Source organism: Pristiophorus japonicus, chromosome 3 (genome assembly GCF_044704955.1).
Source record: "Pristiophorus japonicus isolate sPriJap1 chromosome 3, sPriJap1.hap1, whole genome shotgun sequence".
NCBI classification, from domain to species: domain Eukaryota; kingdom Metazoa; phylum Chordata; class Chondrichthyes; family Pristiophoridae; genus Pristiophorus; species Pristiophorus japonicus.
Window position 1 is genome coordinate 227,392,589 of NC_091979.1, and position 22,276 is coordinate 227,414,864.

General features: G+C 46.0%; 1 protein-coding gene across 3 annotated transcripts in view; it reads left to right on the forward strand.

The window, feature by feature from the left end:
• The window catches only part of aldh18a1 (aldehyde dehydrogenase 18 family, member A1), a 66,478-nt gene that overhangs the window by 22,367 nt on the left and 21,835 nt on the right, over positions 1-22,276 (forward strand). For 2 of the 3 annotated variants that reach the window (XM_070876349.1, XM_070876348.1), the window contains exons 7-12: positions 1,956-2,049; positions 8,750-8,874; positions 11,498-11,642; positions 18,571-18,644; positions 19,390-19,489; positions 21,459-21,679. In XM_070876349.1, the coding sequence (XP_070732450.1) occupies positions 1,956-2,049; positions 8,750-8,874; positions 11,498-11,642; positions 18,571-18,644; positions 19,390-19,489; positions 21,459-21,679 (759 nt within the window). The remainder of the gene's footprint in view (positions 1-1,955; positions 2,050-8,749; positions 8,875-11,497; positions 11,643-18,570; positions 18,645-19,389; positions 19,490-21,458; positions 21,680-22,276) is intronic. The other variant, XM_070876350.1, reaches the window with a different exon arrangement.

A 22,276-nucleotide genomic window follows, 5' to 3' on the forward strand; every position in this document is an offset into this window, starting at 1 on the left:
TTCCCTCCTCCCCTTTTCCCCCTTCTCCTTTCCCCCCACTCTCCTTTCCCCCCTTCTCCTTTCCCCCCTCTCCTTTTCCCCTCCTTCTCCTTTCCCCCCCTCTCCTTTCCCCCTTCTCCTTCCCCCCCTCTCCTTTCCCCCCTTCTCCTTTCCCCCCTTCTCCTTTCCCCCCTTCTCCTTCCCCCCCTTCTCCTTTCCCCCCTTCTCCTTTCCCCCCCTTCTCCTTTCCCCCCCTTCTCCTTTCCCCCCTTCTCCTTTCCCCCCTTCTCCTTTCCCCTCCCCCTTCTCCTTTCCCCTCCCCCTTCTCCTTTCCCCTCCCCTTCTCCTTTCCCCTCCCCCTTCTCCTTTCCCCTCCCCCTTCTCCTTTCCCTTCCCCTTCCTCTCCCCCCTTCTCTCCCCCCCTTCTCTCCCCCCCTTCTCTCCCCCCCATTCTCTCCCCCCCTTCTCTCCCCCTCCCCTCTCCCCCTCCCCTCTCCCCCTCCCCTCTCCCCCTCCCCCTTCTCCCCCTCCCCCTCTTCACCTCTGCCTCCCTCCCTCCCTCCCCTCCCCCTGCCCCCCCAACTCTCTCCCTCTGCCCCCCTCCTCCCCCTCCCTTCACTGTCAGAAACACAGACAGACAGAGAGTGAGAGACACACACAGACAGAGAGATAGAGACACTAACAGAGACACACTGGGGGAGGGGCGGGGGGGTATCCCAGCATGCTGTTGGAGGGCTCCCGGTGCTGCAGTCGGTAAGTAGAAAATGTTTTATTTATTGATTTAAAAAAAAATTATTTCTGATTAATTTTTTTTGATTGATTTATTGGTTGATTTATTGATGTTTTTATCATTTATTATTGATGATGGCTCTTTATTTGTAAAACTGAAGTATTTAATGTTTGTAAACTTCTCTTTAAACCCCCCACCATTCCCTACGCCTGATTTGTAACCTACGCCTGATTTTCTAAAGTGTAGACAAGGTTTTTTCGAGCGTACAAAAATCTTCACTTACTCCATTCTAAGTTAGTTTGGAGTAAGTTTTCACTGCCGAAACTTTGAAAACAGGCGTAAGTGGCACGCCCCCTTTTGGAAAAAAATTCTGTTCCAAAGTGAAACTGTTCTAACTGACTAGAACTGGAGCAAACTAAATGCCGAGAATTTGAATTTCTAAGATACTCCGTTCTACACCAGTTGCTCCAAAAAATCAGGAGCAACTGAGGCCGAAACTTGGGCCCATTACCACTGTCACCACCCCTGGTGAGTTTGCCTGCCAGTGGGACAGGACATATCCAGGGATGGTGATGGAAGAGTCTGGGACATTGGCTGAAAGGTATGGTTCTGTGAGTATGACTGTCAGACTGTTGCTTGACTAGTCTGTGGGACAGCTCTCCCAATTTTGGCACAAAAGTGAGGAGGACTTTGCCGGGTCGACCGGGCTGGGTGTGCCGTTCTGTGTCCGAAGCCGATGCCGAGGTCGATGCCGGGTGGTTCGTCTGGTTTTATTCTCATTATTGTTTTCTGTAGCGGTTTGTTACAACTGAGTGGCTTGCTACATTATTTCAGAGGGCAATTAAGAGTCAACCACATTGCTGTGGGTCTGGAGTACACATAGACCAGATTGGGTAAGGACGGCAGATTTCCTTCCCTAAAGGACATTAGTGAACCAGATGGGTTTTTTACAACAATCTGGTAGTTTCATGGTCACTTGTTTTTTATTCCAGATTTTATTTTATTTTTTAATTTAAATTCCACAGCTGCCGAGGTGAGATTTGAACTTGCATCTCTGGATTATTAGTCCTGGCATCTGGATTACTAGTCCCGTAACTTAACTACGATGCTACCGTTCCCGGTCAAACAGTGGGAGAGGGTTGAGGCTCTTGGAACAGTTTTTCTTTCTGTTTGAGTTTGTCAGTCCGTGCTTCAGTTGGTTTATTTGGGAGCGTGCGTTCCTCATTCTGAGTTCTCCGTGTTCCAGCAGGTGATCAGTATCAAGGACAATGACAGTCTGGCAGCAAGACTCGCTGTGGAGATGAGAGCGGACATGCTGATTGTCCTTTCTGACGTGGAAGGTGGGTAAGAATTGCTGGTCTGAGTGGTAATGCCCGTTGAGGCAATGTCAGTGGCTCAGTAAGCACAGCTGGCGAGTCGCTGGACTATGTGGGCCGGGAAGGTCATAGTCTGTGTGAAATGAACCGATTATAGGCTGATTTGATAGTGCTGTTTAAAATTATGATGGATGGGACATAATATTAGAAACAGACTGTTGCCAGTGGTTGACGGGTGAAGAATACGAGGTCATAGATATAAGATTAAATGTAAGGAATTTAGGGCAAAGTTTACTCTGGAATGCACTACTGAAGTTAGTAATTGAAGCAGAGACCATTTCAACATTGAAGTACATTTAGAACCTCAAAGAATAAAAGGAGGCCACTCAGCCCGTCGTGCCCGTGCCGGCTCTTTTGAAAGAGCGATCCAATTAATCCCACTCCCCTCTCTTTCCCTGTGGCCCTGCAAATTTTTTCTTTTTAAGTATTTATTTAATTCCCTTTTGAAATTTGCTTTTGAATCTGTTTTGATCACATTTACCCACTCTGTTCCCATGTCCCTTTATCCCCTTTTGCTTTATCTCTCCAATCTAATCTTCAATGTTGACACAGTTTGTGCCTCAACCGCGAACCCTGGGGTTGAATCCCATAGCCTCACAACTCTGTGTGAAGAAGTCTCTCCTGCTCCCTGTTCTAAATCTTTTACATTTAATCGTGTATCAGTGGCCCCTCATTCTAAACCCTCAACCACTGAAAACAGTTACCCTGTTTACCCTGTTTCCTCATACCAGACAGCACCCGAGTGAATCTCAGTACCCTCTCTAAAGCCCCAGTATCCTTCCTGCGGTGTGGACCCACACTGTGCACAGTCCTGTAACTGAGATCTTGCTAAGGTTTTATAACGGCCCATCATTACCTCTTGGCTTTCATATTCCATAACTCTTGTGAAAGAACCTAGCATTCCATTAGCTTTTTGTTTACAGCCTTATCACCTGAGGTGCTGCCTTTCACAAGTCTCTTTCCCCACCCCACTCCCGCCCACCTTTCTATAGGAGACACTAGACCTCTGACATGGCTTTTAAAATCTAGGCTTAGTGGTATCCAAGCCACTATATTCTGATTTTCCTCATCTTATCTTAAATGTTTCCAACCTAGGGTCTTAAGAGAAGTAGAGGCAGGGATTGTGGATGCATTGGTTGTAATTTACCAAAATTCCCTGGATTCTGGGGAGTTTCCAGCAGATTAGAAAACTGCAAATGTAATGTCCCTATTTAAAAAAGGAGGCAGACAAAAAGCAGGAAACTATAGACCGGTTAGCCTAACATCTGTGGTTGGGAAGATGTTGGAGTCCATTATTAAAGAAGCAGTAGCAGGACATTTGGAAAAGCAAAATTTGGTCAGGCAGGGTCAGCATGGATTTATGAAGGGCAAGTCATGTTTGACAAATTTGCTGGAATTCTTTGAGGATGTAACTAACAGGGTGGATAAAGGGGAACCAGTGGATGTGGTGTATTTGGACTTCCAGAAGGCATTTGACAAGGTGCCACATAAAAGGTTGCTGCACAAGATAAAAGTTCACGGGGTTGGGGGTAATATATTAGCATGGATAGAGGATTGACTAACTAACAGAGAACAGAGAGTCGGGATAAATGGTTCATTCTCTGGTTGGCAACCAGTAACTAGTGGGGTGCCGCAGGGATCAGTGCTGGGACCTCAACTATTTACAATCTATATTAACGACTTGGAAGAAGGGACTGAGTGTAACGTAGCCACGTTTGCTGATGATACAAAGATGGGAGGAAAAGCAATGTGTGAGGAGGACACAAAAAATCTGCAAAAGGACATAGACAGGCGAAGTGAGTGGGCAAAAATTTGGCAGATGGAGTATAATGTTGGAAAGTGTGAGGTCATGCACTTTGGCAGAAAAAAAATCAAAGAGCAAGTTATTATTTAAATGGAGAAAGATTGCAAAGTGCCGCAGTACAGCGGGACCTGGGGTACTTGTGCATGAAACACTAAAGGATAGTTTGCAGGTACAGCAAGTGATCAGGAAGACCAATGGTATCTTGGCCTTTATTGCAAAGGGGATGGAGTAAAAAAGTAGGGAAGTCTTGCTACAGCTATATAAGGTATTGGGAGGCCACACCTGGAATACTGGGTGCAGTTTTGGTTTCCATATTTACGAAAGGATATATTTGCTTTGGAGGCAGTTCAGAGAAGGTTCACTAGGTTGATTCCGGGGATGAGGGGGTAGACTTATGAGGAAAGGTTGAATAGGTTAGACCTCTACTCATTGGAATTCAGAAGAATGAGAGGTGATCTTATCGAAACATATACGATTATGAGGGGGCTTGACAAGGTGGATGCAGAGAGGATGTTTCCACTGATGAGGGAGACTAGAACTAGAGGGCATGATCTTAGAATAAGGGGCAGTGCATTTAGAACTGAGATGAGGAGAAATTCCTTCTCTGAGGATTGTAAATCTGTGGAATTCGCTGCCTCAGAGAGCTGTGGAAGCTGGGACATTGAATAAATTTAAGACAGAAATAGACAGTTTCTTAACCGATAAGGGGATTTGGGGAGCGGGCAGGGAAGTGAAGCTGAGTCCATGATCAGATCAGCCATGATCTTATTGAATGGCGAAGCAGGCTCGAGGGGCCGTATGGCCTACTCCTGTTCCTATTTCTTGTGTTCTTATGTCTTGTACAATGTGTTTTGGTTTCTTGATATGAAAATAGACAGGGGGGTGTAGCTGAAATGGGTACAACGCTGAGTGCAATTGTCGACACACAAGTCACTGTGCAATCAGACTGTGGCCCGAAGATCCTATTCTGCAATTCAGTTTCGTTCTTCAGCTGTGAAATGTGTTTTTATTGTGCAGCTATATAAATAAAATAAATTATATTTATAAAAGGGAATTGGATAGATACTTGAAGGAGAAAAAAATTGCAGTGATATGGGGAAAGAGCACGGGGAGTAGGATTAACTGGATTGCTCTCCTTCTGTGCTGCACCATTCTATGATTTTGTTAATGTCCTGTGAACCTGTCCCCCAATTCCCTCTGCTCTCCCCCAGCCCTGAACCTACTCACATTCACAGTATCATTACTGCTTTTATTTATTTTAGCCAAAATGCAAGACCTCACACTTACTGACATTGAATTCCGTCTGCCACATTTTAGCCCATTCTCCCACCTTATCAATCAATTAACTATACCTCTTATTTTTGTATCATGTGCAGATACCTCTCCCTCTAGCCCTGTATCCAAGTCATTGACGTGCACAGTGATCGGATTGGCCCCAACTGAGCCCTGTGGGACACCACTACTCACTTCCAACCACTCTGAAAAACTGCCTTTAACTCTTCCTCCCTTCTAACCAATTTTTAATCCAGTTTGCTATCCTCCCCCTAATTCCATACCCCTTAATCATCTCTAATAATCTCCTGTGTGGTACAGCAGTAGGTTGAATTCTGTTAATATGATTCCGTGGATTAAACTTTTCCAGTTAAAAGAAAGACTTGCATTTATATAGCGCCTTTCACGACCACCGGACTTCTCAAAGTGCTTTACAGCAAATGAAGTAGTTTTGGAATGTAGGCACTGTTGTAATGTAGGAACCTTGGAAGCCAATTTGTACACAGCAAGCTCCCACAAACAGCAATGTGATAATGACCAGATAATCTGTTTTTTTGTTAAGTTGATTGAGGGATAAATATTGGCCAGAACACCGGGGATAACTCCCCTGCTCTTCTTCGAAATAGTGCCATGGGATCTTTTATGTACACTTGAGAGAGTAGACTGGGCCTCTCGGTTTAATGTCTCATCCGAAAGACGGCACCCGCTCCCTCAGCACTGCAGTGGAGTGTCAGCCTAGATTTATGTGCTGAAGTCCCTGGAGTGGGTCTTGAACTCAACCTTCTGGCTCAGAGGTGAGAGTGCTACCCACTGAGCTACAGCTGACAAACTGAGTGAGAAACAGTTAGGGAGGGGAGGCGATCCCAGTACCGATCTCCTCTGTACACGTCTGGTGAAGACGGGCTTTTGTTGGCGGTAATTTATGCTTCCCTCCCCCTGTGGTCAAATGGGCCGCCAACATGGGCAGCGAAGGTTCACACTTGAATAATGGACACTAGTAACATATTGGGGGATGGCGATAGCCCGTGTGGTGGAACTCTACCCTCCAAGGAGATGAGGGGGAAGTTAGCGAGAACAGAGGGTGAAAGCACGAGCAGGTGTAATTGGTGGTATGGTGTCTGACCTGCAGAGATAGCTGAAGGGCCATCCGGTCTTAAATTGGCTCCCAGACACTCACATCACTATAATTGGGATTTTGAAACTGAATTCGGCAGACTCTGCTTAACTTTGGTAACTGCTAATTATGAATTTAAAAAGAAAGTGCAGATCTGTTTGGATCCTACACAGAGCCTGGTGAGCAGCACAGTGTTTTGCAAATATACCATTATATAATTTAGCAAAGCCAGGGTGTGTCTTGGTGTTTTTATAAAGTGCTAGCACAGCACTTGTTCTAACAATGTGGCGTTCCAGTTTAATTAGTGAGGCAAGACTTAGACATGGAAACTGCCTGGAGCATGATCATTCGAAGAGCAGGGGTTAGTTCCTGTGTTACTGTCGGGAGCTGCTATCCATACATTGCGACTGGGAGTTAATATTTGGGAGTTAGGGAAAGCTACAAAAGGGCTCAACAACAACTTGCATTTATACAGTGCCTTTAACGTAGTAAAATGTCCCAAGGCACTGCACAGGAGCGATTATCAAACAATAATTGACACCGAGCCACATAAGGAGATATTAGGACAGGTGACCAAAAGCTTGGTCAAAGAGGTAGGTTTTAAAGAGCGTCTTAAAGGAGGGGGGAGATGTTTAAGGAGGGAATTCCAGAGATTGGAACCTTGGTAGGTGAAGGCACGGCCACCATTGGTGGAGACATGAAAATTGGGGATGCACAAGAAGCCAGAATTGGAGGAGCGCAAAGGTCTTGGAGGGTTGTAGGGGCTGGAGGTGGTTACAGAGATAGGAAGGATTGTGGGATTGGAGGAGTTTACAGAGATCTTGGAGGGTTGTGGGGCTGGAGGAGGTTACAGAGATAGGGAGGGGTGAAGCTATGGTGGAGTTTGAACACAAGGATGAGTATTTTAAAATCTCACTCCAACATTTGCTCCTGCTTCCAGAGCCATGTCATCTTCAGTAGGTGATCCCATGGCACTACTTTGAGAAAGAGCAGGACGCGTTATCCCCGGTGTCCTGGTCAATATTTATCCCTCAATCAGCACCACTAAAAGAAATGGTCTGGTCATTATCACATTGCTGTTTTTGGGAGCTTGCTGTGCATGGTTGGCTGACGCATTTCCTGCATTGCAACAGTACTACATTTGGAACAAAAAAGTGCTTCATTGTCTGTAAAGTGCTTTGGGACATCCGGTGGTCGTGAAAGGTGCTGTAGAAATAGAAGTCTTCTTTCTTTCTTTAGAGCGTTGTCTGCAAGAGTCAAGACCCATTTATCCAATGCTAATGTTGGTCTTTGCTGCTTGTAATAGTGGTCTATTGTAGACTTTTGATCTCTTATATCTACTGAAACTTGCAAGATCGATTTATTTAAAATACAGTACCTATAATTTAATCATTGCCACACAAAAATGGATTTAGAACTCTCATTTAATCTCGAGTATATTTTGTTTTAGCTAAATACTGTGCTTTTATGTAGGTAAAATTAAACCATGTATGTTTTTATTTTGCATTTAACATTTTTCATAGGCTCATTATAAAGAGCAGCTCCCTGATTTTTGCTACCCACAGCACACAGACTAAATTGTCCCTTGTGTAGGGAGGATGCATTTCCAAGGGCTATCAAAGATTATCTGCAGCTAAAGGAGTGAGATGCGCTATCCGAACACCTTTTTAAGATCTGTTACAAAGAATTCTATAGTTATCCTTTTAGTTAATTTATCACTAGGAGTTTCACTTGGTAGTTTACCTATGTACTGTCCTTTTCCCTTTCCATTTTTGTATCCGCAGAATTGTAGCCTTCTTGTTTTCTGTTCTACTCAAAAGAGCTTGAAATCAGCATAGAAACCCGGTTTCCAATGTTTCCATTCTCAACACTGATCTCCCATAAACAGTGGGGAATGTAAGCCTGTCGCATTCTGCAAAATGAGAATCATTCTCAGGATGTGTTGATAGATGTAATATCTATTTGCATCTAGGCTGTTCTAGTTTCCATATTATGCATGTTGAATACAATTTTCAGTTGTTGGTGGCTACCCAGGCACAGCAGAAGCGGCGAGGTTGGGTGCAGGAGAGGCATGAGTTTGGAGCCCAGAAGAGGCGAGGGCCCGGGGCAGCAAGGGCCAGCCCACACTGTGATATGTGTGCGCACTAGGTCCGTGCAGCAGAGCTGGTCACCAGTCGTCCTGGTTAATCCTTGCCACTGGACCAAGACCTAGCTCTGTCAAGCCCATGTGGTGGCTGGTGTGCAACGGCCACCACACGTTAAAAAAAATCCACGCACAGGCACCTTCCACCCTTCAACATGTAGTTCGGGACCTAGAATATTAGGTCCTTTATTGAAACACCTGTGAACTCATCCCTTTTTGCGTGGAAGCAAGTAATCCTCGATACGAGGAACTGCCTAAGAAGAAGAAGGATCATTTGTGTTTGTCGATGTATTGGAGAATTTGTTAGTAAAAGGGCTTTTCTTTGTTTCAGGCCTTTTCGATAGTCCTCCTGGATTGGATGATGCTAAACACATTGATACCTTTTATCCTGGAGATCAGCAGTCTATCACTTTTGGTACAAAATCCAGAGTGGGCACTGGAGGCATGGAGGCTAAGGTGGGAGAAAGGCTGCAAACTGAGAGTGATTGGAATGGGAGTCAGGAGAGATAGTGAACTTTCAACGTTTGTTTCTTTCAGTGCATGTGTTTGTGCTGTGCTCAATATGCCGCATCATCCACACACAAGAACCTCATCTTCTGTTTTGTCTGTCCCTGCTCCCTCCTCAGCTTCAAGGTTTCAGTGTATTTATTTATCCAGTTATTCTTGGAGCCTGTCCTTATAATTTAACTCTTTAAGCCCTAGAATCATTCTCCTTGAATCATATTCCCTCTTTCCGATAATCTTTTTTCAATGAGTCAATACTGATTGGCCTAGCAGGGAGTGAGGATGTGAAGAGAGTAGGATTGGCAGTGTATGGCTGTCCCGGAGCATGGTGCACAGTGATTATAGGGAACCCACAGCTGGAACTTGTAACCAGGCACCACAGCAGACTCTGCAGAGAGATATTTGGATATATCTAGGTAATTTCAAGCAATTGTTCAGTCTCCTCCCTCCCCATCCAGTACACATACTGAGTGCTGGAACTGCTCTACAGCCAAACATGAAATGACATAATAACATATGAAATAGGAGCAGGAGTCAGCCATTTGGCCTCTCGAGCCTGCTCTGCCATTCAATATGGCTCAGCTCCACTTCCCTGCCCGCTCCCCATAACCCTTCACTCCATCATTGTTCAAAAATCTGTCTACCTCCATCTTAAATCTATTCAAAGACCCAGCCTCCACAACTCTCTGTGCTGGAGAATTCCATAGATTTACAACCCTCTGAGAGAAGAAATTCCTCCTCATCTCAGTTCTAAATGGGTGACTGCTTATTCTTAAATTATGCCCCCAGTTCTAAATTCCCCCACAAGTGGAAACATCCTCTCTGCATCTAGTTTGTCGAGCCCCCTCATTACTGCCTCCAATGCAAGTATATCCCTTCTTAAATAAGGAGACCAAAATTGTACGCAGTACTCTAGGTGTGGCCTGTAAGTTGTAGCAGGACTTCTCTTCTTTTATACTCCATCCCCCTTTCAATAAAAGCCAACATTCCATTTGCCTTCCTGATTACTTTCTGTACCTACATACTAACTTTTTGTATTTCATGCACAAGGACCCCCAGGTCCCTCTATACTGCAGCATTTTGTAATCTTTCTCTATTTAAATAATAATTAGCTTTTTTATTTTTCCTACCAAAGTGGATAATCTCACACTTTCCCACATTATACTCCATCTGTCAAATGTTTGCCCACTCATTTAGCCTGTCTATATCCCTTTGCATATTCTTTGTGTCCTCACAACTTGCTTTCCCACTCATCTTTGTATCATCAGCAAACTTGGCTACATTACACTCGGTCCATTCATCCAAGTCATTAGTATAGATTATAAATAGTTGAGGACCCAGCACCGATCCCTGTGGCACCCCACTAGTTACCGTTTGCCAACTGGAAAATTATCCATTTATCCCGACTCTCTGTTTTCTGTTAGTTAGCCAATCCTCTATCCATGCTAATCTACTACCCCCAACCCCGTGAGCTTTTATCTTGTGCAGTAACCTTTTATGTGGCACCTTATCGAATGCCTTCTGGAAATCCAAATACACAATATCTACTGGTTCCCCCTTATCCACCCTGCTCGTTACATCCTCAAAGAACTCCTGCAAATTTGTCAAACATGATTTCATAAAGCCATGCTGACTCTGCTTGACTAAATTATGCTTTTCCAAACGTCCTGCTACTGCTTCCTTAATAATGGACTCCAGCATTTTCCCAACGACAGAGGTTAGGCTATAGTTTCTTGCTTTCTATCTGTCTCCTTTTTTAAACAGGGGCATTACATTTGTGGTTTTCCATGCTGGGACCTCTCCAGAATCCAGGGAATTTTGGTTGATTTCAACCAATGCATCCGCTATCTCTGCAATCACTTCTTTTAAGACCCTAGGATGCAGGCCATCAGGTCCAGGGGACTTGTCCACCTATAGTCCTATTATTTTACCAAGTACTTTTTCTTTAGTGACAGTGGTTGTTTCAAGTTCCCCTCTCCCTATAGACCCTTGATTATCTATTTTTGGGATGTTTTTAGTGTCTTGGAATGAGGAATGAAGTGATTTTCTAACCATCATTGCTGTGGATTGAATTGCAGTGTAACTAGGTCCCCTTGTTGTTGGTGACTGATTGGGGTTCTGACTGTCTCCTGAACCACAGACCATGATTCTAACTGGCTGAGAAATGAAGGTTGTGCAGCAAAAGCCTCCGGGCTGGAATGGAACAGGAGGCACGGCTATGATCTTATTTTTCTTCCTCTGCTGTATGTCTTGCTTTTCTCATTGTGTGTGGACTACGGGCTGAATTTGACAAATACTGGCTACTGCTCCTGTAGCTCAGCTCAGCTCAGTCGGGTGTGCTGTACAGTAAAAGGGATTTGCTTTCCATCTGGTCACCCAGGAGAGGGGAAGGCATGTCAGAGATGGATGTGCGAGTACAGGATCACCAGTCGGGAAGAAATTTGAGCAATCCATCTTGTCTCTAAAATATCATATGTCTGTAACCTGTTTCTGCTTCACTCGGGCAGTTTATGGTAACATCCTGACGTATGTTTCATGCAACGTGTACAATTCAGCACGTGTTTGTGTGTTATAGTTAAAAGCAGCACTTTGGGCTCTCCAAGGAGGAACTTCTGTGGTCATTGCAAGTGGGACCCATCCAAAGGTGTCTGCTCATGTGATCACGGACATAGTCGAGGGCAAGAAGGTCGGAACGTTCTTCTCCGAGGTCAAACCCGCAGGTGGGTGTGGAATGAGTGGTGAAAAGTGGAAGTAGGTTTAATTTACAACTTTATCAGCTACTAGTAGTGGATCCGCTGGGGTCTTACCCACAGACACAAGAAAAGAACATGTGCTTCCCCAGACACCCTATTCGTCTCGGGTTTCTGCAAAATGATCATTGAACATAAGAACATAAGAACATAAGAAATAGGAGCAGGAGTAGGCCATCTGGCCCCTCGGGCCTGCTCCCCCATTCAATAAGATCATGGCTGATCTGATCTTGGCCTCAACTCCACGTCCCTGCCCTCTCCCCATAACCCTTGACTCCTTTATTGTTCAAAAATCTTTCTATCTCCACCTTAAAATTATTCAATGACTCAGCCTCCACACTCTCTGGGGTAGAGAATTCCAAAGATTCACGTCCCTCTGAGAGAAGAAATTCTTCCTCATTTCCATTTTAAATGGGTGACCCCTTATTGTGAGACTAGGCCCCCTAGTTCTAGATTCCCCCACGAGAGAAAACATCCTCTCTGCATCCACCCTGTCAAGCCCCTCAGAATCTTACACGTTTCAATAAGATCACTTCTCATCCTTCTGAATATCAAGGAGTATAGGCCCAATCTGCTCAACCTTTCTTCATAGGACAACCCCATCATCTCAGGAATCAATCTAGTGAACCTTTTCTGAACTGCCTCTAATGCAAGTATATCCCTCGTTAAATAAGGAGACCAAAACTGTATGCAGTACTCCAGGTATGGTCTCACCAATACCCTGTACAGTTGGAGCAAGACTTCCTTACTTTAATACTCTATCCCCCTTGCAATAAAGGCCAACATTCCATTTGCTTTCCTAATTACTTGCTGCACCTGCATACTAATGTTTTGAGTTTCATGTACAAGGAGGAGTCCGTGTTCCATGTTTTTATTGAGTGCACAAGGTTGCAGCCCCTGTTCCATTATTTGAAGGGGCTGCTCCTGAAATTCTGGCTGCACTTCAGTCCCACTCTCCTGATCTTTGGGCACCCTGTGCGGAGGGGAGCGGGTAGGTCCGAGGGCCTCCTCGTAGGACTGCTCCTGGGCACGGCCAAGGGTGCCATCAGCCGGTCCAGGCAGCGGGCGGTCGAGGGGGTCGTTCAACCTGACTGCCTGCCTCTCTTCCGCTCTTACATCCGGTCCAGGGTGTCCTTGGAGATGGAGCACGCGGTGTCCACCGGTACGCTCGCGGCCTTCCGCGAGAGGTGGGCACCGGAGGGACTGGAGTGCATCATCACGCCCGGCAACCAAATTTTAATTTGATTTTACGTTTTAAAGTTTATTTTGTTTTAATTGCCGGTGCTTTTAGTGTCCCCCTCTCCTTTTATAGGGGGCACTGGAAAAAGGAAAAATTTGATTTTAGTGCCCAAAAAAAAAACCAAAAAAAACAAAAAAGGGCCTTGTAAATGTCTTGTGTGTGTCATCCAGGTCGGGTGGCACGGATACATGTTTTATGTTTTGCAGGTTAACTCAAAAGAGTTTCATGTACAAGGAAGAGGTGGGCACCGGAGGGACTGGAGTGCATCATCACGCCCGGCAACCAAATTTTAATTTGATTTTACGTTTTAAAGTTTAATTTGTTTTAATTGCCGGTGCTTTTAGTGTCCCCCTCTCCTTTTATAGGGGGCACCGGAAAAGGAAAAATTTGATTTTAGTGCCCAAAAAAAAAACCACAAAAAAAACCCCCCAAAAAAAAACAAAAAAGGGCCTTGTAAATGTCTTGTGTGTGTCATCCAGGTCGGGTGGCACGGATACATGTTTTATGTTTTCGCAGGTAAACTCAAAAGAGTTTCATGTACAAGGACCCCCAGATCCCTTTGTACCACAGCATTTTGTAATCTCTCCCCATTCAAATAATAATTTGCTTTTTTATTTTTCCGACCAAAGTGGATAAGCTCACATTTTCCCACATTGTATTCTATCTACCAAATTTTTGCCCACTCACTTAGCCTATCTATATCCCTTTGCAGATTCTTTGCGTCCCCCTCACAACTTGCTTTCCCACCTATCTTTGTATCATCAGCAAATTTGGCTACATTACACTCGGTCCCTTCATCCAAGTCATTTATATAGATTGTAAATAGTTGAGGCCCCAGCACTGATCCCTGTGGCACCCCACTAGTTACTGTTTACCAACCTAAAAATTACCCATTTATCCCAACTCTATTTTCAGTTAGTTAGCCAATCCTCTATCCATGCTAATATATTACCTCCAACCCCGTGAGCTCTTGTGCAGTAACCTTTTATGTGGCACCTTATCGAATGCCTTCTGGAAATCCAAATATATAACATCTACTGGTTCCCCCTTATCCACCCTGCTCGTTACCTCCCGAGAAGAACTCCAACAAATTTGTCAAACATGATTTCCCTTTCATAAAACCATGCATAATACTTGACTGCATTAGCTTGGATGATGTGGAATCTGTATGGGTAGAGCTGCAAAACACCAAAGGGCAGAAATCGCTAGTGGGAGTTCTGTACAGACCACCAAACAGTAGTAGTGTTCAATTGGTCTGCCAATGATTTGGACAAAGGAATTGAATGTAATATCTCCAAGTTTGCAGATGACACTAAGCTGGGTGGTGGTGTGAGCTGTGAGGAGGATGCTAAGAGGCTGCAGGGTGACTTGGACAGGTTAGGTGAGTGGGCAAATGCATGGCAGATGCAGTATAATGTGGATAAATGTGAGGTTATCTACTTTGGTGGCAAAAACAGGAAGGCAGAATACTATCTGAATGGTGACAGATTAGGAAAAGGGGAGGTGCAACGAGGTGTCATGGTACATCAGTCATTGAAAGTTGGCATGCAGGTACAACAGGCGGTGAAGAAGGCAAATGGCATGTTGGCCTTCATAGCGAGAGGATTTGAGTATAGGAGCAGGGAGGTCTTACTGCAGTTGTACAGGGCCTTGGTGACAGTTTTGATCTCGTAATCTGAGGAAGGACATTCTTGCTATTGAGGGAGTGCAGTGAAGGTTCACCAGACTGATTCCCGAGATGGCAGGACTGACATATGAAGAAAGACTGGATCGACTAGGCTTATAATCACTGGAATTTAGAAGAATGAGAGGGGATCTCATAGAAACATATAAAATTTTGACGGGATTGGACAGGTTAGATGCAGGACGAATGTTCCCGATGTTGGGGAAGTCCAGAACCAGGGGTCACAGTCTAAGGATAAGGGGTAAGCCATTTAGGACCGAGATGAGGAGAAACTTCTTCACTCAGAGAATTGTGAACCTGTGGAATTCTCTACCACAGAAAGTTGTTGAGGCCAGTTCGTTAGATATATTCAAAAGGGAATTAGATGTGGCCCTTATGGCTAAAGGGATCAAGGGGTATGGAGAGAAAGCAGAATGGGGTATTGAAGTTGCATGATCAACCATGATCACATTGAATGGTGGTGCAGGCTTGAAGGGCTGAATGGCCTGCTCCTGCATCTATTTTCTATGTTTCTATTATGATTTTCTAATGTCTTGCTACTACTTCCTTAATAATGGACTCCAGCATTTTCGCAATGACTGATGCTAGGCTAACTGCTTTCTGTCTCCCTCCTTTCTTAAATAGGAGTGTTACATTTGCGGTTTTCCAATCCACTGGGACCCCTCCAGAATCCAGGGAATTTTGTTAGATTACAGCTAGTGCATCCGCTATCTATCCAGCCACTTCTTTTAAGAGTCTAAGGATGCAGACCATCAGGTCCAGGGGACTTGTCCACCTTTAGTCCCATTAGTTTGCCTAGTACTTTTTCTCTAGTGATAGTGATTGTTTTAAGTTCCCCACCCGTTTCCCTCCCCCCCCCACCACAATAGCCCCTAGATTATCAATTTTTGGGATGTTTTAGTGTCCTCTACCGTGAAGACCAATACAAAATATATGTTCAAAGTTCCTGCCATTTCCCTGTTTCCCATTAGTAATTCCCCAGTTTCATCCTCTAAGGGAAAAACATTTACTTTAGCTACTCTCTTCCTTTTTATATACCTGTAGAAGCTCTTACTGTCTGTTATTATATTTCTTGCTAGTTTACTCTCATAAACTATCTGCTCTCTCTTTATCATTTTTGTAGTCGTCCTTTGCTAGTTTCTAAAAATGTTCCAATATTCTTCACAACATTATATGTCTTTGTTTTCAATTTGATACCATCCTTTACTTCCTTAGTTAGCCACGGATGGTTCATCTTTCTCTTAGAATCTTTCTTTCTCACTGGAATATATCTTTGCTTAGAGTTATGAAATATCTCCTTAAATGTTTGCCACTGGTTATCTACCATCTTACCCTTTAATTTATTTTCCCAGTTCACTTTAGCCAACTCTGCCTTCATACCTTTATAATTACCATTGTTTAATGTCAAGACACTAGTTTGAGACCTAGCTTTCTCACTCTCAAACTGAATTTGAAATTCTACCAGGCATGATCACTCTTCCCAAGAGGATCCTTTGCTATGAGATCATTAATTAATCCCATCTTATTACACATTACCGCATCTAGAATAGCCTGCTGCCTGGTTGGTTCTGCAACGTATTCTAAGAAACCATCGATGGTTATATGAACTCTTCCTCAAGGCTACCTTTGCCAATTTGATTTGTCCAATCAATATGAAGATTAAAATCACCCATGGTTATTGCCGTTCCTTTCTTACGGGCCTCCATTATTTCTTAATTTATACTCTGTCCAACAGTGTGGCTACTGTTAGGGGGCCTGTAGACTACTCCCACCAGTGACTTCTTTCCCTTATTATTTCTTCTTTCCCTTATTATTTCTTCTTTCCCTTATTATTTCTTATCTCCACCCAAACTGAGTGAACAAATATAGAAAGTAACAAATTAGAAAGTAGGAAAAGACAGACTACACATATTTAATGAGCGATAAGAAACTTGTTGCATGTTTCGGCAGACACTACCTTTATAACAGTCACACCGGGGTCTAGGAATGTTACTGGAGCAAACGAATGACTTGCATTCCTATAGTGCCTTTCATGACCTCAGGATGTCCCAATGCACTTTACAGCCAATGAGGTACTAGTGTAGTCACTGTTAAAATGTAGGAAACGCAACAGCCAATTTGCACACAGCAAGATACCAGCAAGATAATGAGACAATGACCAGATAATCTATTTTACTGATGTTGGTTGAGAGATAAATATTGTCCAAAACACCAAGAAGAACTCCCCTGTTCTTCAAATATTAATGTTTTAGGTTGATGAGATGTTAATGTTTTAGGTTGATGACCTTTCATCAGAACTATCTGATGAAAGGTAATCAACCTGAAATGTTAACTCTGTTTCTCTCTCCACAGATGCTGTCTGACCTGCTGAGTATTTCCAGCATTTTCTGCTATTTCAGATTTCCAGCATCTGCAGTATTTTGATTTTTGTAGCCGTGGGATCTTTTCTGTCCACCTGAGAGGGCAGACAGGACCTCGGTTTAACGTCTCATCTGAAAGATGCCCCCCCCCCTCAGTACTCCCTCAGTACTGTACTGGGAGTGTCAGCCTGGATTATGGGCTCCGTCTCTGAAGTGGGATGTAGTAAATGTTTATCCTTTCCACCGTGGCTTCTCGTCCCTCCATTCCTGAGGTGGTGAGTTATATTGGGCTGCAGAGTCAACTGCCTCACCTGAGCGTGATCAGTGACTTCCAGGGCAAAGTGGCAAGTTGGATCCAAAATTGGCTGAGGCAGGAAGCAAAGATTAATGGTTGATGGGTGTTTTTGTGACTGGAAGGCTGTTTCCAGCAGGGTTCCACAGGGCTCAGTACTAGGTCCCTTGCTTTTTGTGGTATATATCAATAATTTAGACATGAACGTAGGGGGTAGGATTAAGAAGTTTACAGATGCTACTGAAATCGGCTATGTGGTTGATAATGAAGAAGAAAGCTATAGACTGCAGGAAGATATCAATGAACTGGTCAGGTGGGCAGAACAGTAGCAAATTAAATTTAATCTGGTGAAGTGTGAGGAGGGAAAACAAGACAAGGGAATATAGTTATAAACGGTAGGACACTGAGAAGTGTAGAGGAACAAAGGGACCGTGGAGTGTATGTCCACAAATCCCTGAAGTTAGCAGGCCAGGTAGATAAGGTGGTAAAGAAGGCTTACGGAATACTTGCCTTTATTAGCCGAGGCATAGAATACAAGAGCAGGGAGGTTATGCTTGAACTGTATAAAACAGTAGTTAGGCCACAGCTAGAGGACTACGTGCATTTCTGGTCACCAAATTACAGGAAAGATGTGATTGCATTAGAGAGGGTACAGAGGAGATTTCCGAGGATGTTGCTTGGACTGGAGAATTTTAGCTATGAGGAAATATTAGATACGCTGGGTTTATTTTCTTTGGAACAGAGGAGGCTGAGGGGAGACCTTATTGAGGTATATAAAATTATGAGGGGCCTAGATAGAGTGGTTAGGAAGGATCTATTTCCCTTAGAAGAGGGTTCAACAACCAGGGGGCATAGATTTAAAGAAGTTGGTAGGGCGTTTAGAAGGGATTTGAGGGGAAATGTCTTTACCCAAACATTGGTGGGGGTCTGGAACTCACTGCTGAAAGGGTGGTAGAGGCAGAAACCCTCACCATATTTAAAAAGTACTTGGATATGCACTTGAAGTGCCGCAACCTACAGGGCTATGGACCAACTGCTGGAAAGTGGGATTAGGCTGGATAGCTCTTTGTTGGCTGGCACGGACATGATGAGCTGAAATGGTCTCTTTCTATGCTGTAAATTTCTATGATTCAATGGGCTGTAGTGACGGCCAGCGTCCAATCCCGACCTCAAGCTGCAGGAACTGGTAATCGAGTTTGAGAGATTTGCTGCTGTATAATACAGTGCTGTGCTGATACTGGACCTGGATGTATTACATGAGATGCTTAATTCAAGAATCTTCTGAGGGGATTAGTAATCGTGGTCCCTGTTCTCTCTGCTAGGTCCCACTGTTGAACAACAGGCAGAGATGGCACGGACTGATGGAAGGATCATGGCTTCGCTACAACCAGACCAAGTTAGTGGGTTACTGAATTCTTTGTTTACCAGTCTATGGCAGGCACCAACTGTGCTTAACTGCAAAGTTCTGATTTCATTTCTGGAACCTGAAGTCCGTAGTCAACAGCTACTTTTCTAGAAGCTTAGAATTATTTTTAAACTTAGGCCTGTTGTGGCTTTTGTATGACCACCGGTTTCTTTTCCCAGACTCTCCTTCCATTGTCTCTCAATGTTTCACACTGTGAAGCCTGTTCTGGCCTCAGCACTAGGACTTGCCGCAACTTGTTGGCTGGAAGGTGACCTTGGCTATTTGGGGGTGGGGGGGGGGAGGTGTAGCTCGATTCCTTCAGATGCAGAAAGATCACAAGATCTGTTGTGGCACAGAAACATTCCCCCACCCCACCCCCATTTCCATGTCTGATTGGGGTTGAGGGTTAGCAGGAAGGACGCTCAGGAATGAGAAAACATTAGCTGACCTACATTCTGCATCAGACTCCAACTCATGGCCAACCTTCAGTCTGTTGCTGGCCTGGCATCATCCACACAGGATTGGCTGCTGTTTGTAAATGAAGTGCTTGGAGTCGAGCCGTGTTGCTTCAGGGCAGTACTTGGCCTCTGCTGTGTTTCTCCACCTTGACTGAAGACCAAGGTGAGGGCCCCTCTGCTTGGGATGGATGAGACGCTGGGGTCACAGATACAATCCTGAGCTTGATGGTGTGCCTTGTGTTTATCTGTATTGTGATTCCTTTCTTGCTTTTGTCCAGAGGGCTGACATTATCCACCGGCTCGCTGACCTCCTGACAGACAATCGAGACGAGATCCTGAGTGCTAGCAAAAGAGACATGGAGAAAGCAGTGGCTTTGGGTGAGAGCAAACATCTTACTTTGGGCTTTATTATCTGGGCTATCTATGACATGGGTTGTTGTGTACTATACAATGTTATTTACAGGTCAGAAGTGTTTGAGTGGCCTAGTGTCTACAGAGGATCTCTGGGCGAGAAGGGGCCCATGTGTATCCATCACTCTGAGCATTCCCAGAAGGGAGCCCAAGTCTGGAGGAGTTTATCTCAATATAATTAAGGAGAATCTGGGCAATTCTAGTGAGTTATCTCATTGGAGTCAGTATCCAACAATGGCAACATATAAAATAGGTGACTTGTGTAGTTCCTGGCCCTTCACCAGCGCTTTCTTAACTATTAAACTGTGAGCCAGCGCATAACATGTTTGTTCAGAACAATCGTGGCAGACTTGTCCCTATAGTCTGCAAGTCAGTACAGTACAAGCCAGGGGTTTAACTTATTGAAACGTGATGTGGAACCAGGTTCCTCTGACAAATCTCAAACAGTGCACTTCCCCCTTGTGCCAATCTGCAGCAATATTTTCCTAGTGTATTGAACTTTAACTTGACTGATGGCCTGCCAGACTGATCAGGGAGCTCTGACACCATCTGCACCGAGAGTTGCTCGCTGGGAGCAGTGAATCGGCTCGTCGCCCACCCTTGCTGGGAGTGAATCGGCTCATCGCCCACCCTCACTGGGAGTGAATCAGTTCCTTGCCCACCCTCGCTGGGAGTGAATCAGTTCCTTGCCCAACCTCGCTGGGAGTGAATCAGTTCCTTGCCCACCCTCGCTGGGAGTGAATCAGCCCATCGCCCACCCTCGCTGGGAGTGAATCGACCCCTTGCCCACACTCACTGGGAGTGAATCAACTCCTTGCCCACCCTCGCTGGGAGTGAATCAACTCCTTGCCCACCCTTGCTGGGAGTGAATCGAACCCTTGCCCACCCTTGCTGGGAGTGAATCAACTCCTTGCCCACCCTCGCTGAGAATGAATCGGCCCCTTGCCCACAATCACTGGGAGTAAATAAACTTCTTGCCCACCCTCGTTGGGAGTGAATCAACTCCTTGCCCACCCTCGCTGGGAGTGAATCGAACCCTTGCCCACCCTCGCTGGGAGTGAATCAGCCCCTTGCCCACCCTCGCTGGGAGTGAATCAGCCCCTTGCCCACCCTCGCTGGGAGTGATTCGGCTCCTTGCCCACCCTCGCTGGGAGTGAATCGAACCCTTGCCCACCCTCGCTGGGAGTGAATCAGCCCCTTGCCCACCCTTGCTGGGAGTGAATCAGCCCCTTGCCCACCCTCGCTGGGAGTGAATTGGCTCCTTGCCCACCCTCGCTGGGAGTGAATTGGCTCCTTGCCCACCCTCGCTGGGAGTGAATTGGCTCCTTGCCCACCCTCGCTGGGAGTGAATCGGCTCCTTGCCCACCCTCGCTGGGAGTGAATCATCTCCTTGCCCACCCTCGCTGGGAGCGAATCGGCCCCTTGCCCACCCTCGCTGGGAGTGAATCGGCCCCTTGCCCACCCTCGCTGGGAGTGAATCAGCCCCTTGCCCACCCTCGCTGGGAGTGAATCGGCTCCTTGCCCACCCTCGCTGGGAGTGAATCGGCCCCTTGCCCAATTTCGCTGGGAGTGAATCTGCTCATCGCCCACCCTCGCTGGGAGTGAATTGACCCCTTGCCCACCCTCGCTGGGAGTGAATTGGCCCCTTGCCCACCCTCGCTGGGAGTGAATTGGCCTATCGCCCACCCTCGCTGGGAGTGAATTGGCCCATCGCCCACCCTCGCTGGGAGTGAATCGGCCCCTTGCCCACCCTCGCTGGGAGTGAATCGGCCCCTTGCCCACCCTCGCTGGGAGTGAATCGGCCCCTTGTCCATCCTCGCTGAGAGTGAATCGGCTCCTTGCTGACCCTCACTACTAATAACTGATAGTCGCAAAGCGGTGATGAGAAATATAACAGAAGATGACCTACACATTTGTTTTTCTTTCTGTGGAGCAGGACGACTTTCCCAACCGCTGATGAAACGATTGTCCCTCACTACAGCGAAGTTAAACAGCCTGGCCATAGGTCTGCATCAGATCGCAGCATCCGCTCAGGACAGTGTGGGCCGGCTGATCCGCAGGATCAGAGTTGCAAACGGACTAGACTTGGAGCAAATCACTGTTCCCATTGGTGTCCTGTTGGTGATTTTTGAATCTCGTCCAGACTGTCTCCCCCAGGTAACAAACTACTCGGTACGGGAGGGATGGTGGGAGGGTCCCAGGTAACAAGCGACCCGGTACGGGAGGGATGGTGGGAGGGTCCCAGGTAACAAGCGACCCGGTACGGGAGGGATGGTGGGAGGGTCCCAGGTAACAAGCGACCCGTACAAGAGGGATGGTGGGAGGGTCCCAGGTAAAAAGCTACTCGGTACGGGAGGGATGGTGGGAGGGTCCCAGGTAACAAGCTACTCGGTACGGGAGGGATGGTGGGAGGGTCCCAGGTAACAAGCGACCCGGTACGGGAGGGATGGTGGGAGGGTCCCAGGTAACAAGCGACCCGGTACGGGAGGGATGGTGGGAGGGTCCCAGGTAACAAGCGACCCGGTACGGGAGGGATTGTGGGAGGGTCCCAGGTAACAAGCGACCCAGTACGGGAGGGATGGTGGGAGGGTCCCAGGTAACAAGCTACTCGGTACGGGAGGGATGGTGGGAGGGTCCCAGGTAAAAAGCGACTCGGTACGGGAGGGATGGTGGGAGGGTCCCAGGTAACAAGCGACCCGGTACAGGAGGGATGGTGGGAGGGTCCCAGGTAACAAGCTACTCGGTACGGGAGGG